General features: G+C 41.7%; 1 protein-coding gene across 7 annotated transcripts in view; it reads right to left on the reverse strand.

The window, feature by feature from the left end:
* The window catches only part of Grin2b (glutamate receptor, ionotropic, NMDA2B (epsilon 2)), a 460,395-nt gene that overhangs the window by 117,424 nt on the left and 323,541 nt on the right, over window positions 1-19,430 (reverse strand). For all 7 annotated transcript variants that reach the window (NM_001363750.1, NM_008171.4, XM_011241221.3 and 4 more), the window contains one exon: window positions 12,444-12,558. In NM_001363750.1, the coding sequence (NP_001350679.1) occupies window positions 12,444-12,558 (115 nt within the window). The remainder of the gene's footprint in view (window positions 1-12,443; window positions 12,559-19,430) is intronic.

Below are 19,430 nucleotides of genomic sequence, written 5' to 3' on the forward strand. Positions count from 1 at the left end.
TATTAAGAATTTCCCATGAACTAAAACTCATTTGATGCTTACAGCAACAATTTAAAGGAAGGCACTGTTACTCTCCCCATTTGATAGATGAAGAAACTGAGGTACAAAAAAGATGGACCAGAGAGAGATCCCAGGGATATTGAGGGAGGTTGGTTGTAATTATCCTGGAATGTAGTCTGAGTGGAGAGAGGTGAGGGCTGGGAAAGGAAGGCAGAGCGGGCCAGCTTTGAATGTTGTGACCTGGACACTGCAGTGAGAAGCAGGGCCGGCCTAGTTCTAGTTGCTCTCATGTGTATGTGGTGTTCCTATGTGGGCCTGTGAGTCTGAGTGTGAAGGCCAGAGATGAAGCTTGGGGATACTCTTTCATGATTTCCCAGCTTAGCTTTTGATATTGGGTCTCCCATTAAACATGGCCCTTGCCAACTTGCCAACTTAGCTAGACTCTCTGGCCAAAGAGCTGTAGGGGTTCACCTGTCCCCACTGATCCACCTACCTACCTAGTGCTGGACACACACACAAAGATGCTAGGACCATCCTGTTTTGTGGGTTTCAGGCATCCAAATTCAGTTCCTTCTGATTTGTGCAACCAGCATAACATTTTTTGTGCACTGAGCCACCCACTGCAACGCTTTTGCAATGTAGGTGTACCAACTATACTGCTTAGAGTTTAAGCATTGAAATACTGTCCTCCTTAAAATGCCATATATATTAAAATTTTTCATATCATACTGTAAATATGAGCTATGTTATTTGCTTAAAGTGAAAGACAGATATCTAAATAGATAAATGATTATTGAAATTAAAAATTCCCATCCCTGTTAAATTAACTAATGTCGAGCATCTGAAGCCCACAGCTCAGGAAATACCGATATAGCAATGATGAATCACCACTGACTGCTGCTTCTTGGTTTCTTTCATCTCTATATTTTAACTTAACCAACCTGGTTTGATCGATAGTGTTTTATTTGAGACTTTTAAGCCCTTTCCCCTTAGCTGGTTGAGTTCATAAAATATTTGGTATATTGTGTTTCATATAAAAACAAAGCTGAATTTTAATGTCACTGTTTTATAGGTCAGCTATTTTTAATTATGTTGCATTCTCTCTTTTTTTCTGTACATCCAACAGATGCTTGATCAATGGGGCTGTGTGGTTCCAGGACCATGACCATAGTGGGGAACGGATTTTCAGTAGCATTTATTCAGAAGATGATGGTTTTCTAGAAATTCCCCTACATCAGGATGATGTGGACAGCTGTCCGATCTGTTTATGTAAGTAGCATGGCTTTTGTCATTCAAAGACACGTGCTTTCTGTCCTTTCCAGTTTGAACAGAATCAGGTGTGTGTGTGTGTGTGTGTGTGTGTGTGTGTGTGTGTGTGTGTGTGTGTAGGAACATTCATATCATAGGATACTTTTGGAGGTCAAAGAACAACTTGTAGGTATTGGTTCCTCTCCTTCCAACATGCAGGTCTTGGAGACTGAACTCAGGTCTGCAGATTTGGCAGCAAGCACTTCACCCACTGAGCCATTTTGGCATCCTAGCGTCATTTCCTAACACTTTGTTTTAAGAGTCTTAAGTGATGAGGCCCACACATTGTCACGGTGTAAACCATCCTCTGGTCTACATAGTTGGTTCCACTGACATTTCTAGACTTTGATGCTGCTAGCATCTTCTACCCTGTTACACGGATTAGTCAGATACTTGGCATGAAGGGACTAGGTGATAAACTGATCTCTGCCACTGAGCCTGCATCACTTTGATAGTGGGTTCATATACCCTAAAGTTCTCCATCAATGCAATTGCTAATCAAGTGCTGTATGCAAATACATTAGCTGAGTTAATGGGCATCTAACGCTCCTTAATCCTAGGCAAGGATGCTCCAGCCTTGTCCCCAGTTCCTTAGAGAAAATGGATTTTTTTTGAAAACTTTTCTATAAAGGGAATGCTGAGTTGGCTCAAATAGCTTCCAGAAATTCTACCTAAGAGGTTAGCTCCTCCTTTGCCAGCAAGAACCTTTTCCTATGGGATAGAGGAATAATGGAAAAGAAAGAACAGATTGTAGGGGAAGCCAAAGACCATGACCTCAGAAGATGTCCTATACCAAGCCCTGAGACTAGAAAATGGAAAAGGGTGTTCAGAGGAGGTCTGTTGGAAACCAGGACGTGATGCGCCTGGGAAGTTCAGCAGGAGGCTGGTCAGCTGGCCTCTCTGGGTCCATTATTCTCCCTCCAGTGACTTCTGAGATACAAAGCCTTTCCCATGTTCTACTTCCTCTCCACAATCAGACTTGCCTTCTCTGCATCCCTTGGCACAGACTAGCTTCCAATCCGAGCCTTCGCATTTGTCGGACGGGCCTGAGAAGGGGAAGTTCTGTAGACCCTGCAGTGGGTGTTTTGAGCAGCTGCATAAAATGCTCAGACGTACAACAGAGAGTGCGGACACACAGAAGGGATAAAAGCGAACAGCTAACCATCAGGAAACATCAGAATAAATGAAAACAACCCATAAATAACAAACAGAAACCATTCTGGAAGAGAAAGTAATAAAATCATCCGGAATTATTTAAGATCTATGGCTTCTGTGGGAGATTTACAGCCATGATTTTTATTAATAACTTTCATTTTTGAAGACAATTTGTTTTCCTTTGTTGGCCAGTGCTTAATTAGATCTGCACAGCACAGACTGCTCAGCGGTTAGCATGTTGAGTGAAGTCAGAGCCTCTCTTTCTGAAGGCACTTTTACTCTGGTCCTGGCCGGCTCTCACAAGCAGGCATAGACATTGTGGAAAGAGGCTGAGAGAAAACAGAAAGATGGCTTGCATGCACCAATACAAATCCATCATCACTGTAGGAAAAACGAAAGGTGTGAGATTTCCCGGTGCAGATCAATAGAGGTATGCTTGCATATGAAGGGCAATCAGGTATCATAGCTTTAACGTCAAACTTAACACTTAGTGAATGTCAGTATGCCTTTAATATATTCACAGAGTAGCTTGGGCAGTAGAAAATACACAAAGGTATGAAAAGAGTGCTAAGTACACCATTGTAAAAGTCTCACTGACCTCCGACATCAGCTTGGGGGTGGAAAGGTCAGTCAGCTGGCACCCCTAGTGGCCAAATAAAGTTTCTCTGTGGACCAGGCAGTAGAAATGGCAGAGGAATGGCATACACCCAGGGACTTCCTGGGGTCTGGGGAAGGAGGACTTGAATTTTTCAAATCTCTAACACTCAAGAAAATGAAACAAGTATGATTAGAGCAGAAAGACACAGAATACGGGGGCCACCCGCACTGCCCGGGTGACGTCATCACCCAAGGAAAGAAATAAGAGCATGGCTGAAAGGAAGCCTGTTCAAATGAAAGGTCAACAGGAGGAGGTTTCTAAAGGCCCCAGCAGATCAGGGCAGCCTTCCACGGACTGCGCATCCACCGCAGATTACTGAAGTACAGCAAACCAAGCAATTCCTTATTTAATAATAAGAAATAAAAAGAGGGTGGGCAACCTATTTTCAGGACCCTCCCTGTTGCAGAGATTTTCTTTTTCTCGGCTTCTTAGTAAAGCCTTGGCTGTTTACCCTTCATCGAAAGTGACCAGCTCTTCTCATAATTAAAGCGATCGATGGTCTCAAATATGGGCCACCTGTGACTCTGAAATTATTTCTACATGAAAACACAAAAATGAATGGCTTGTTGTAAAGGACCTTATTGCAGAAGTTTGACATTCATACATTGAATTATTAGGCAGTTACTGAGTTTCACTGGTTTGAATATAATTTAATAAGAACAAACATGTCTACAGTCTCTTAGTGAGGGAGGGAAAGGGGCAGTTGTTTATTTGTGTACTATTTTCTCAGCTATATTGTATCTTGTGTTATAACAGATACATTCATTCAGGTATACAGAAAGGGATGGCTGGGAAATATGAAACAGCTAACTGTTAATTCTTTTTATGTGTAGATATAGGTAAATGTGATGGCACTGTCTTCTAAAATGTCTAATAACACTAAATATCTTTAATATGTGAAAAAACAAATGTTTTTTAATGAAAAAATAAACTTCCCTATCTTCTATATTCTCTGATATCCTCTCTCCCTCAACCCCTCCACTGGGGGTGGGGGTTGGGGGAGAAATAAGATGACCTATAAACTAGAAGAAATAGTCGAGAGGCCTCATGGGCTGTCTGCATGTGACACTCGTGGAATAAACACTGCAGTAGAGTTAAACAAGATGGTTCATCTGTCTTTGGTTTGGGGCTACTTCCTTCTGGCTGAGTTCTGCTTTTACCCCATTAACAAGTCCAGGTTTCAGAAGCACAGTCAACTAAGGTCACCTTGCTTTCTAGTTCTTTTGTTCTATGGTGATGACAGCATCTAAAAACATGTAGCCTTTCTGGAATATTTCATTTTAGAAAAATCAGTTATGAGGGAGTTCAAAACCACAACTCCCAAGCTTCCTTGGCAAATTGGGTGCTAGGTCTGGGGTTGAGTCTCACAGTATGCCTTGCCCTTCTTCCTGATCTGTTTCATATTTGTAGGGACTGGGCCACACAGTGCTCCTAATATACCCAGGGTTAATGGCATTCTTCCTTCTGCCCAACTCCCCCACCCACCAGTTCACATTATCTTTCTCCTCCTCTGCTAGAGTTTGGTTCCCAGTGGCCTTTCCCTAGAACCTGAGAAAAGGGAGGAGATTAGCATGATGCTCTAGCACTCAGGAACACTTGAATGTGAAGATTCCCAGTATCCCCAACTCAGAAAGGCATACCCAAATGTGTACACCCTTTGCACAGCCCTTTGGGTTAACTTCTGACATAAGCAAAAGAAGTTGGTGTGAGTTAGTTATCAATGACCTTGCAGCATCAACCCACCGATGGGGCATATAGATGGGAAGATTGGGCTACAGAGACATGGAATATCAGAAAAAGCACCTTTCTTATTGCAATGTATTTGGATTGTGTTGTTGTTTTTAAAGTCAGCCACCAGCAAAACTATGATATCGAGCTGGTAGGAGAAAGCTTTGGCTCATAGAAAATATTGAATAACAGTGTGTGGGTAAAAAATGGAGGGAGAAAGGGAGGAAAGGGGAATGGAGAAGAGAAAAGGAACACAAAGCAGGAGAAGAAGGAAGGAAATGGGGAAGGGAGGGAAGAGAAAAGAGAGGAGGGGAGGAGAGAGAAGAGGAGAGGAAAAGATGGAAGGGGGTGTACAGGAACAGAAGGGAAGATAAATGAAGGAAGGCTGGAAGGCTCTTAAAGGCATAGTTCACTCGTTGCTGTTTAGGTGGAACTGTGTACTTCACAGAGAAATAGGGGCTTAACCATTTCTGAGGTCTTTCAAAGTCATCTGTCTGTGTTGTTAACAGTTTGGGAACTCAACCCTTCTCTCTATTAAGAAATTTTCTCTGTAGTCAACATAAATCCCTTCTGCTTGATCTTAAGCCCACTCTCTCTGGGTCTGTCTCAGGAGGAGAAGAACAGCGGATCTCTGTGCTTGGCATGATAATTCTTCTTTCATTTGAAGAGAGTAAGCCATCACCTTGCAGCCTTCCCCTGCTCCTTAATGATCTGAATTCCCATTGCCTTTCTCCATAGACCCTGCTTTCTAATCCCTTAATCTAATGAAGCATATTAGGACTGAGTTCAGAGCTGGTAAAAATAGCATGTTGTTGAATGCAGGTACCAGTAGATCCAGAACAAGCCCGTCTGACACAAGGAGCTCTGTGCCACTCCTCCACCCACCTCTGTGGAGCCTGGGACAAACACAGACAGACCTTTGTGGCTGAGAGATGGACTAAGGTTTAAGCACCTGTACTCAAGCAGTCACCGAGTGTTTACTGGCCAGTCGGTGGCACTTCATATTATTCTGGGCACACAAGTGCAATGAAGATGAAAACATATATGGATCCTGTGTCCATGAGCAGTCTGCCAGTTTGATCGTGGGTGTGTGAGAGAGACTTTTAGATCGTGTCAGTCAGAAATTCTTATGTAACATCTTCCTCTATCACAGTATCAGTTGATGGATCATGGTGGATGGGGGCCATCACTGCTCAGGTGCTAGGATCACAGTGCACACACACACACACACACACACACACACACACACACACACACACACACACACACACAGATCCAGTGCTGTCTACTGTGTGTACAGCTACTAGAGGCAGCAACTTCTCCTGCCTCTTTTAGTCATGTTAGGCTCTAATACCTGCAGCACATTCAGCCTTACTGTGCTGTTGCCATCGCTATTATAGGTATTGTGGGGGGCAATCCTCTCACATTTGGGATCCCTTCTTCCCTCTCACTGACCCCTCCACCATGAATCCATAAGCATTGCTGTGGGCCGAGCACCAAGTGCTAGGCTATGCACCCCAACTCTAGCACTTTCTTCACAAGGAGATCTGGCTGTGACTTCTCAGTGTCCCAAACTATAGATGACAATGGATTCTTGGCATCCCCCAAATGGTACACACTAAGGATGCCCTACTCTACAATGGGAGGGGATCTTTTTCAGGTAAAGTCACAAAAGAGGGAGTGGAGTTATAAAACATATCTCTGGTGTCTGTGTGGAGACAGCCCACAGAGATTTAAGTTTTGTATTGCCTCTTTCTGTTCTGACCCGGACTGTCCCTTGGAGGTCTGTTTACATCTTCCAGCCTGAATATGCACCATCATCATTTCTTAAAGTCATTACTCAGAACAACCCCCCACGCTGCATTTCATTTTTATTATCCCCGTTTTAGGAACGATTAAATGGAAGCAGATAGCAGTTGCAATGAAGCAAATCATGAGAGGCTCTGATAAAGACAGCAGCCTGAGCAGGCTCAACTGCTACTCTGTGCCAGGCTATTCTTAATGCATGTTTATGCAGCTGTCCCCCACTTCCAGGCTTTTATAAATGAGCCATCCTGTGCCCAATTATCATTATTTTTACCATTCCCTGCCCTTCTGACTCCCCATGCCATGTGTACGTGTATGTGTCTATGTGTATTTATATGCAGGATATAGGTGTTTGCTTTGTTTTAGAGAGGTCTTGCTATGTAGTCTAAACTGGCTTCAAATCCATAATCCCGCTGCTTCAGCCACCTGAGTACTGGGATTACAGGTTTGTGCAACCACACCCAGCTGATATTCCTTTTAAAATGTCCCACTCCACATTCCTTAATGGCAGAGAGGTTTTACTGGCTTTCTGTAAATAGGATTCTGTTCCAGAGATCTCTGCCGTTCAACCCCCATTCCTCTTACCCACTATTTACAAAAGACCTCATTAAAGGTTCCTAGGAACAAATTCAATTTCTTTTTTTTTTCCTTAAAGCAGGTTGAGTCAATACATCAAAGGCATATCTGTTTGGAATATTTTCAGAGCAATACATTAGAAATTATGACAATGCCTGCTCTGGGGAGGGTTCCAGAATTTCAGAAAAATTGTGGCCCTAGAGAACAGTGCAGAGATGGGAGGAGTTTCTTTTTATTGGATTACCAATTGACATAACTTTTGACCACAGCAAACATATCCCCAAGAAGTTACCCAAGAAGGTTGGTGACTACCGATCGACTTTGTTGAATTCTGATTGTGTCCCAGTCACTATTAGCTGGTGTTTGACTGTAAAGTCTCATTTGATATTTACAATGGATTTGTTTAAAAACCTATTTCACTAAAGGGAAATAGACTGGGGTAATACCAGCTACTTCTCTTGGCTTCTCCAGCTGATAAATGACATTGTGGAGAATGGGATGTAGCTCTTTCTGACTTCTGAAACCATAAACTAGGTTGTGTTGACCTCAAGTCTTTCCAACGGAGCCAAATTTATAAGCAGCTGTAGGATTAGTTTTAAAAACCAAAAGGAATGTTGTGAAAGCCATCACATGGCTCACACCCACAGCGTCATGAATCTTCCTCCAGCTCCTTGGGAAAGCTGCTGACAGGCCCCTCTGTTGGATCCTGAACTGGCTGGATACTCCCTGGTCTTTCTCAGGCACGGCAGCACTCATTTCAAAGAGAGGAGATGCCATCTCTCATGATATCTTCTGAAAACCATTCTGTCTAAAGGGAGGACGAGGTGTGTATGTGTGTGTGTGTGTGTGTGTGTGTGTGTGTGTGTGTGTGTGTGTGTGTGTGTTCACGCCTACATGCACAGGCCAGATAGAAGTGAAAAGGCTGGCCCATGGCTTTTTCAGGTGTATGTATTCTTCATTTATTTAACAGTGATCTCTGCATGCTCACTTTGAGCCAGGCACTCCCCATAAGGGTTACAATTGTAGGCGTGAATGAGGTCCTTGTCTCCATAAAACATCCATCCTGTTGTGACGAGATAAGCCACAAGGAATCAAGTGAAGAAGTAGAATCCTGGATAAAAAAGTGTCCTGAGAGTAAATTAAATTGGACTGTTGTGACAGAGCAGATGGGTGACTACTTTAGCACAGGTCGCTGAGGGAAAGTCTGTCTGCGGACACTTTATTTACCTACATTACCGGAACAAGAATGACACCATGCCCTTCACCTACTGTGCTTCCAAATATCCCAGGCTTCTCTTTATTTACAGTGTGAATCTGTAATCCAGAGCTGTAAAGGGTCTAGACTGGGGGGATTAGTTTTGACTTTAAATGCTATCATTTTAAAAATGAAGAAAGGCACCAAGAAGAGCAAACTACTTAATCAGGCTATAGAATTAGTGGGTGATCTGGCTACGAGATGTTGGCCCTTCTTTCAAGGACCCAAGTGGCCCCTACCCCCCTGCTAATTTTTGTAGTATCAAGCTTTCCCTGTAGAATGCTTACCATCATGCCTACTGGTCACGAGTGAACAGATTCTAAGTTCTCATGAACCCCAAGGGACCTGGTGAATGGACACTAGGAACCTTGGAAATGATATCCTGGAGGCTGTGGCAACAATGAGAAAGAACATCAACTCATCCATCACACCTAGCCATACTCTGGGGCTGAGGCTGCTCCGGCCACTCCTTTTGGCCTATGAGCAACCAGAGCTTCTGGATTTGGGGATGGGCAATGCCTAGCCCAGTAAATTCAAGTATCACTAAGCACCTTTCCTCAGTGATGCTCTCTCCTTTAACCAATTTGATATGCAAATGTTTTAGTCTATGATCTCCACCCCGCCCCACCTGCCTGACAAAAAGATTAGCCTCAGAATTTCTTTAAATAGTGAGTTCCTTTGGTGCATTTAAAGTGTGATCCATAAAAACTCAATCTATGTAAGGATTTTATTCTTCCCTTTAAAAAGAAAACAGCCATTATATCAAGGGCACTAGCATAAACTTGGACTCTTAATGATGGATTTTTGGACTCTCTTATTATGTAATGGTTCCCATTCATTCCACAAATATTTATTGAGCTGCTTTATGCAATGCACACATCCAGATTGCTATGAGGACACAGGGACAGAAAGGATGGCACAGCCTCTGCCCGCTGGGGGTGTGCAGGCACACAGTCCTAACTCAAGGCAGCTATGATGAGGCTGTGACAGAGGTATGAACCAAAGTTGCAGGGCACATGGTGTAAGACAGTATGCCACAATAACAGATGCAAGCAGGGGAAACAACATCCTAATTGGACTTCAAAGAAGGCTCATAACTTGTATAATTCTATGACTCGTTCATGCCCAGAAAAGGAAACTAGGTATATTATGCAGGAAGTAGGATTCACCAGGCACATTCTCAGAACCGAAGGAGCCAAGGGTAGACAATGATAAGGAAAAGATGATAAATATTGGAAGGTGAACCAGAGCCTTGAATGCAAGAACAGATAAAATGTAGACTTGGTCCATAAACCCTAGCAAACTCTGGTGTTTGGGCCAGAGATGAATACAGAGTTGTATTTTAGGAAGCTCATTCCAGCAGCCACATGTAGGGCTGATCTGAATGGGAAAAGGCTGGTTTCATGACAAAGAAGTCCATTCACTTAAAGTCTACATATAGAAGATGGAACAATGGTTGAACTGATGCTACAAATGGTCTAACCCCCGGAGGGAAGAATTAGTTGTAGAAAAAGGTGAGTGTCCCAGGCCTCAGAGATGGGGCCAAGGCAGCAGAGCTCAGCAGGCTTCTAAGTAGTGACTTTTAAAGGACAGTTCTAAGATGCTAACTGAAACAGTTATGATGATCCTAGCTGGACAGCACATTATCCATGCATGAAGTCTCAGTCATTAATAACTCCTCTCCTGGAAATAGGCAGAAATGCATGGTAAAAAATGGGAGGGACGAGAACACTTCAGAAATTATGGCATCTCAACAGAAACAGTGAAAAGTCGGTTGAGTAGGATAGAGAGCAGGAGCCCAGGGTTCAACTCATTCTGATCAAATGAGAACTCAGTCGTGGGAAATAGCTTTAACCATCAGGTATCATTTAGATCTTTTAGCTCTGATGATGTCACAATAACATGATGGGCTGGGGCCTTTCAATATTAAGAATTGGGCCTTGAGTCCCACAAGTGTTCAGTTCACAGGTGGATATTCATATAACTTAGCTGTCTGAGGTTCTGCGACAACCCTGTGAGTTTTGGAGAGTTCATCTCTGGCTGCTTGGTCTTAAAGAGAGTCGAATGTTACATTATGAATACTGAATCTACCCCAAAGTACACACACCAAAGGCTTACATGTTAGCCTGTGGCATGATTGGGAAATGGTGGAACCTTTAGGATATGAGGTCTAGGGAGAAGAAGTTAGGTCACTGGGAAGGTGCCTTCGAAAGTATACTGGGGTCATGGTATTTTCTGTTTTCCAGATATCACGAGGTAAGTAGGTCTTCTCTGCATCATGTCCCATTGTTATCTTTGTCTTACTATAGATGAGTGTTTCTCAACCTTCCTAATGCTGTGACCCCTTAATAGAGTTTCTCATGTGGTGGCCCCCAACTATACCATCATTTCCACTCTTACTTCATAACTTCAGTTTGCTACCTTTATGAATCATAATGTAAATATCTGATATGCAGGATATCTGCCATGAAATATGAACCATAATGTAAATGTCTGATATGCAGGATATCTGCCATGAAATATGAACCATAATGTAAATGTCTGATATGCAGGATATCTGCCATGAAATATGAACCATAATGTAAATGTCTGATATGCAGGATATCTGCCATGAAATATGAACCATAATGTAAATGTCTGATATGCAGGATATCTGCCATGCAACCCTGTTGAAAGAATCATTCAACCTCCAAAGGGGTTGCAGCCCGTAGGTTGGGAACCTCTGCCAGAGACCCAGATCTACAGGCTTACATGACCATGGAGTATATATCCATAAACTAAAACCAATCTTTTCTTTATGAAAGTGGGTGTGACTCATTATTTTATCACAGTTATAGAATACTGATGAACATACTTGGTTTCTACTCTCTTTAGAACCACACGGACATCATGAAATCTATTCTCAGCCAACTGACCCATAGCAACCAAGGACATAGTCTTAAACCAGTTACTCAGTGTTATTTTCACGGAATAATATTATTATGAACTGAGTGGTCTCATGATAAGAATATTTTGGGAAAAGTCATATTACATAAAGTTAAAGATGCCTCTTTGTTCTAAAAACACATCTGAACTTTTCAACTGTTAATACATCCTGAAATTGCTCTGGCCTGAACAGCAGTAAGCAGCATCTCTCAGTCTTATTTATTTTATTTTCAGAACCACTTGTCAGAGTGTTTCAAGAGACAAATGCTAGCAGGATGCACCTCCAAAAAATACCCAGTGATTACTCTCGGGTATTTAACCTGGGATCTAGAATCATAGCTAAAGACAATGATTACTGAGTGCTCACTGTATGTCAGGTATTGCTCCAAATATTTTAAAGATGCCAATATATTAATTCTCATTTTATAGGTAAAGAAACTGAGATACTGAGTAGCTAAGAGACTACCCCGTTTGCTCCCATGTCCTAAATAGACAAGTAGGTAAGCAGGGGTGACAACAGAAATTGATGTCTAAAGGTAGAATTTCAAACGCTATGGTCAATTAGTAGCAGAACAGATTCCAAGTAGAGCCCTGTGTACCAAATTCCAGTCACAGCAAACCTTGTCAGCACTTCTGCTTGTGTGCTTGGCTTATTGGCTTCCTCCAGCACCATGCAATAGAAGCTCTAACCGGTACTGCCTAGTTAGATTCCTCAGGAAATGTGTTGGTTTGCATACATATCATCTCCCATTACAGCAGACATGAGTTATACAACCAGCGATGGATAGCAATCAGAACATAAAGAAAAACAACTCGTGGTTAGCCCAAGTAGCAAGAGACTGAAAATGAATGCTTGCTTGAGGTCTAGCTTCTCCTGGCCTCTCAGAGTTCCAGTATCTTGCTCCTGATGCCTAGATAACCAAGAGGCTGCTTTTCTTTAAGGCAATGGGAAATTGTGTACTCCTGCTGCTAGGGTGGGATCCAACACCTGCCTGTCTACTTAGCTCAAGGATTGCCAAAGTCATGTCCTACCCTCTCCCACTTCCTCTCCTTGTTCAGAAGGATTATCACCAGCTTCGGATGCATCTGGTAGCCATCTTCACTGAAGGACAGGTTTCTCCCTTCAAAAGTGACGTTGATCAGATACCTGTAACGATAAAATTAAAGGAAGATTAAAAGTATGAAAAAGGACTTGAAAGCAGAGGGCACTCAGGTTGACAAAAAGATGAACCAGTAGATAGGAACACAGATGACCATTAGTCAACTGACACTCTTCAAATTCCTATTTATTATATAATACCCATGTATATTTTACAGTAGGAATCATGTGGAAAAATAATACAATTTAAAATAAGGCTGGCTCATTACCAAATAATTGAGAAAATTATTTTAATTTAAATTATATGTGTACATATTTGTCTGTGTTGGGGTATATGTACATGAGTGCGGGTGCCTGCAGAGGCCAGAAGGAGGCACTGGGTCCCCTTAAGCTGTAGTTACAGATGGTTTGTGAGCTACCCAAAATAGGTTCTAGGAACCAAACTCAGGTCTTCTCTGAGGGCAGCACACACTCTCACCTGCTGAGTCATCTCTCCAGCCCTCACTTAGAGACTTTTAAGACTGTTTCCTCTTCCCCCCATCTGCAAAAAGTCTGGTAATAAAAAGATCACCTAATTAAGTCTGTAAGCTTAAATGAGACAACTAGGTTAAGCACTTACCATAGGGCCTGGCGCATAGTAAGTGCTCATTAAGTGTTAACAATCATTATTCAAAAAAGGAGGCGGAATAAAGGGGTGGAGGAGCTAGAGACAAGAAAAGAAAATGGCTATGTATCAAGACAACTTTCTGCCAAGAAAGGTAGCAAGTAGGCACTTAGGGTCTGTCTCCACCCCCAACTATGCACATTCTTTAAATTCTTACTAAGGTCTTGCTCAGCCCTTATTTGTAAGTCAAGTGAGCATGGCAGGGCAGAAGCATGTAGAACCCAGGACTTCTGCTGGATGCACTGTAAGTGTGGGGAAACGAGGTGTGTGTGTTTCATACTGTGCTTTGGGGATGAAAGCATAAATTAGTGAAAATTCTGGAAGCCACCAATATCAGACCAATAGAATGGTTTTCCTGCAGGACACTTATCCCCAGCCTATCCTGTCCATTGCTAGCTGCTAGAACTAAGAAGCAGCTGGGAATTCCCATAGGCCTGGTCATTACAAGTGCATTAGTGCAACTGGGCTGATAGTAATTAATGTCCCTCTACCATATAGGCCCACAGAATCGATAATGAAGTTCTGTGCTACATGATATGCTACTCCAGCATTTTAGGACTGATGCTGTTTGTGAGTTGAGTCTCTGCGAAGGAACCAACTAGGCACCTCACAAAGCAGTGGAAGAGGCCAGTTCAGAGGACCTACTTCTAACTGCTCTTCTTGAGAACATCTGGGAAAGTTGCCTGACGCAGGCAAAGCTATAGAAATGTAGAACCTTCTAGCAACTGTAGAGATGTCTGTGCATCATAACCGCCCAGCCCCCAGGGATACTTTTTATTCTAGGGCTCTGTGGGAGTGGCAAGCTTGTCATGACTCTATCATATGCAGCTTTAGAGGTACAGCTGTGAGCACGGAAGACTCCAAAAGAACAGAAGTTCTTAGAATTTCAAGCTAGACGTTTCAGGCCAGCTAGCTTGTTTCTTACAATTGATGCTTTCTTTATACAGAATCATTGGCTTTGACCTCTAGGCTTCTTTTGAATATTCCTATCTGTTGAGGTACTCACCATGGTGTCTTCCATCCTCAACACACCATCATCTCATGATTCTGTCTTATTTAAAGCTGATTCCCACCCCTTTACAACTCTTGAAAACTTGTTTCTTCTTATGATATTGTATGGTCTTAGTCTAGTCCTTCTTTGATCTGAGCATTCTTCAAGTATTTGAAGACATGTATCAAACATCCTTTATAAAAATTCATTTCAACCTGTGAAGACACCTTAAGCTCACTTGCTTCTATAATTTTAATTTTGTGGATTAGGAAAGAAAACATTAAATTATTTGCTCAATATTATCTTACTAGTTTTTATCAGAAGTAATAGTTAAGTAACATATTAAGTTCCATGGCCTTTCTTCCACACCATCCCTGTTCTCACAACAACATAGGATTTAGGATCCCATTTCCTTACATGATCATCGTATACCATGGCCTCAAGTTCCTCCTCATTTTGAGAGCCTTAAATCAGTCAAGTGTGGCATCCACGATCCAGCTCAGGTCCCACACAGTATCTTCTTCATTCCTTACTCTGATCCTCACCTCTTAGCTCAGTCGGTGCAGCATCCCCATTGCTGCTTTGAAGATAATATTCAGGTTTCCTGTAGCTGGCACTAATTCCAAATACAACCCAAATCCCTACAGTATTCAGTCTTAGGGATATAATTACAAAACCAGCATTTTAAATGGACAAACTACAGTAGAAGCATCCACCATCATGAACCTGAAAAATATGTTCTTCCTATAATAGTACTGAGCTACTTGGAATTATTTCTGGACATCTTTAGAGAAAGATTATACAACAAAAAAAGTTTAATCCCATTTTGTTTTTAAAGAAGGAAAGATGAGAGAGAGGAACAAAAGAGAGGAAAATAAGGAAGAGAAAGAGGAAAGACAGAATGGAGGAAGGAGGAGGGGGAAGGGAGGAACTAAATTACCAGCTTAAGTACCCACCTCTTCACCAGGCATGGCTATAAATTATTCTGCCTTTATCTAAACTACTCTTAAAATATTTAAAAGGAAGTGTCCATTTCTGAAGGCAATTACAGAAGTTCCAGAAATGATTAAATTTCTACGTAACATGAATGGGGTTGGTATATAGCCTCACGATGACATCTCTGAAGGGGATAGCATTGAGCTGCGAGTCCATGTGCAGAAATTTAAATTTTCAGGAAATAAAGCCCACTTGAAGGCACTGCAACTGGCCTGCAGTGGAACATCTCTCTTCCCGCGTCTCCACGTCCTGATTTCATGCAGAAACCATTGCCTTGCAAATACGTTCTTTCTCTTCCTTTTCTCTGTGTTCATCCCATCTATCTAAGCTCTTCTTGGATGCTTCACACTTATCAAGACCATTTATAAAGCTTCATGACACTCTACAAAGTACTCTACTATGTGTGTTTTAATCATCTGGGTCATTCCACAGCATATGGATCAATCATGCACAGTGTGTGTGTGTGTGTGTTTTCTTTCTGAGGAATTGCCTGTGCTGTGACACCATTTAGCTATTGGGACATTTGAAAACTTAAACATGCTCTGAGTGAGGATGGCTTTTGTACAGCAGAGCCCATCAGTCCACTCGGTGGTAATAAAGGGTGGAAATGATTATGGCTAAGGTCGCGTCTCAACTTGTGAACCTAAATGATACCTCGTTAAAATGAAAATGTCATTGGACCTTCAGCTATCAGAGAAAACAGCTGTGGTCATGAACAAATGAAATCGTCAATAGGAACACTGTATAAAATGTGGTTTATATATGAGGTTATACAATAGCAAGCATTTTAAAAAATGGTCATTATCATGATCTGACCATATAACAGCAAGACACCTGCTTCAGTGAAGGAGATTCTGATAGGACATCTAGCGAGGCCTGCTCATAAATGAGCTACACAGAAAGAATGAAGGCTGACGTTCATATCTGGAGGTAACATGAAGTCGTAAGATCACATGGATGATTAAACTTCCCATGAGAACTGAAAATACTCAATATCTGACTATACTTTATCAATTTAAGACATTAAGACCTTGAAACCTAAGTCCTGGGTAAGAAGCTGAACTATAGTTAAGACTCCGAGACCCCATAAGCACTGGTTTCTCTATACAAGCCATTATCTCACACACAGAAAAGACCCTGGCTTAAGTGGAAGCCCAATGCAGAGTGTTGCCCATTCATTACACTCTTTGTCTCTCAGAAGTCCCATCAAGGTTGGATAGGTTAAAATTTTACTTGATTTGTTTCTCAGATGTGGTTTCACATCCAAGAAACCCAGTGGCCTACCTCCTTAAGTTGTGGGATCACACCGAATGTGAGCTTGCTGCAACTCAGAGAACAGCAGAAAACTGTTTGCTGGAAACTTATTTTAGAGAGGAAACAGATCCCGAGATGCTAATTGATCTCCCCCAGTGACACTCACACTCAGGATCAGAGATCAGACCTTCTGTTCTGAGTTCTATATCTTCTCATGACACTCTGAAGTGACATCAGTGTCCAAAGCCTCATCAGCGCCTGTCATGGTGCCTTATATCACCTCAACTGGAGACTAAATGAACTAAAACAAATGTCCCTTCCTGCTTACCTTCTTGTTGAACAAGAAACTCAGAATCTTGACGGGCTTCCAGCTAACACATTTGTTTTACATAGCCTAAGTCACACACCGGAAGGTTTAATAGGGTCAAGCTAAGGTTGGCAAATCCTAGGCCATTTTTACTTTGACCACATAGAGCATCCACAGCACCATGTAGACAACTGGCATCGTGAGTCTGCGGTGTGTGCTGGGCAGGAGGCACCTGATGGACTTCTGCCAGCATTTGTCAGCAAATCAAGAGCCCTGGCGTGATGGCATCTTTCTGTCTTCATATTGTTACAAAGCATTAGCTTTATAAAAAGTAATATCCACTAACATGGTGGCAAAGTGAAGTAGCTCACCATCATGGCTCATCCAGTCCTCTCTCTCGCCGTCATCCAGAGGTTTCTATGGCTTTAACCAGATCACACCACAGGGATAGAAACAGCATCCAGATGTCCTCAACCCCAGCCCAAATTCCTTCCAATCACCACCATGTTTCAAAAGTGGAGCCAAAGCTCTTCCCTCCTTTCCTCACACTGATTGCTCTCTACTGGATCAGACGAAGGCAGCTTCGGGTCCACCATCTTACCCGGAAGTTTGGAATCTGTCTATTTGGTAGATGACGGAAATAAAGGTATCAGACACAAAAGGTATATTCATGATACACAGTTACACAGGAATTTTCAGAGACAGAAACTTGTAAGCGAGAGGTCAAGAATTCATTCTCCTGCAGGATGAGCTAGAAAATAGAAATGTTTTGAAAATCTGGCTCTACTTTTGAAAAAGCTGAGAAAAGGCAGGCCATGCACCAAGAAGTACACACAGGCCTCCAGCCGGGGCTTCCCTGGAAGCTGGAGAGAAGCAGAATCCTCATCAAAAAGGTCTCCCTGCAGCCTGTGTGCAGGGAGCCATGGTGCTGCCCTCAAGAGTAACCCGCAGCCCTCACAAGCCACAGACCCGGCAGTGAGTTTCGGTAAGACACTGATTGGACCAGGGCAGCGGAGGTACCATCCTGAGAGTGGCCCACTGTTAAAACTGGGATACTCTAAGGGTTTGAGAATAGATGCTGAGAGGGAATTGTGGAGAGTGAAAAGAGAATGATTGGAGCATGAATCTGAACAATGTATAGTGGGAATTACATACCAAATGCCATGATGAAACCGATTACTTATATGCAATTTCAAAAACAATTAATAAAAAATAGATTGGTTAAAGCCATCTTAGAGCTTGAATGATGTGGGTAATAACAGCTATACTATATTGACATGTTCTCTGGGGCATTTTATTCTTTCTTTCTTTCAAATTAACCTTCTTTAAATTAATATGCTTAAGGTATACAATATTATGTTATAGGACATATGTAGTTAACAGATTATACAGGAGAGCAATTAATCTACCCCTCATTTCTTCTGATAAACACTGAGTCTGCTTGATTACTGATATCTGATTGGCGAAGCCACAAGGCTTTCTAAACCTCTTCCTAAAGAGTAGAAGGTGCTGTTGGAAATGACTGTTTCTTCTACAAATTTACCCTGGAAATAGTGGAAACAATTTCTCACAAGAACATAAACATAGATTTTAAAACCTTTTAAAGCCATTTCATTAAAAATAGTATTGAAGGAGAGAGGCCAAAGTATTTGTAAATTAGCTTTTTATACCTGTTAACATTATCCTTTGGATAAACTTAATAGGAATGTCTTACTTTTTCCTAAATTAGGAACTCGTTTATCAAAACGGATCCTGAACTATCAAGTCAGTGTAGTGGGTTTGTTTTGGTAGGCTGTTGCTGGTGAATTTTTGTCAAGCCCTATGGGAGAAGTTTACAAGCAAGGCCCCCCCTCTCAGGAGCCCTGCTTAGTTCTTGGATTCATCTGACCTTAAGCTGTGTGGTAACATTTCCAAGAGGGATAAATTATTTCATCTAGTCAATGTTTTTTATTTGTTTGTTTGTCTTGCTTTGCTTTTGAAAGAGGACTTTGAAGAAACTTTTAAAATCCCCCTGAAGCTATAGTGCCATATATAGCAATATGAAGCCATGCACCAGACAAAATAATTAGAAAATTAGTTTTGTAAGCTTTTTCTCTTATTTAGGAAAAATAATAGCTAGTAGAGAACATTGAGAGAAACTAATTTAAAGGTTACACCACAATATCCATTTATAATTACTTGAGGCACATTAAATATAGTTTGCCTTCTAATAAATTAAACATTTTTATCTTTCTGAAATGGTATTTAATATCATTAATTTCTTTCACGGAACATTCACAAACAACAATAAGTTCAAGTGTGGCCTAGTCCATATATAAATTATTTAAATTCTATTTGTGATGTTAAATTAATGAGAGAGATTTTAAGGCACCCTGAGAGCTGGCTGCTAGAACCCCGCCACGCTCCTCTCCTCTGCTAGAGGTAAGAAATATACTTAATCCTTTTGGGAGTTTGGGATGAACTACTTTCATTTGAGGGACAAATGGTGACATCAATCACAATTTTACTACAAAGAAGAAGGAAAAAATTCTCTTCAGACTCCAAAGTCCAACAATGAAAAATCCTGAGAGCTTTCGCATGGACCCTGTTTCACAACTGAATGTCATGACTTAGTTTTATCTGAAATGAAAGAAAATAGAAGAGAATTGTTGAGACTTTCCCAGTAATCTCTGCTTGGACCGAGGAGGAGGGCAGAGAGCATTTATTTT

Source organism: Mus musculus, chromosome 6 (assembly GCF_000001635.26).
Source record: "Mus musculus strain C57BL/6J chromosome 6, GRCm38.p6 C57BL/6J".
Lineage (NCBI taxonomy): Eukaryota > Metazoa > Chordata > Mammalia > Rodentia > Muridae > Mus > Mus musculus.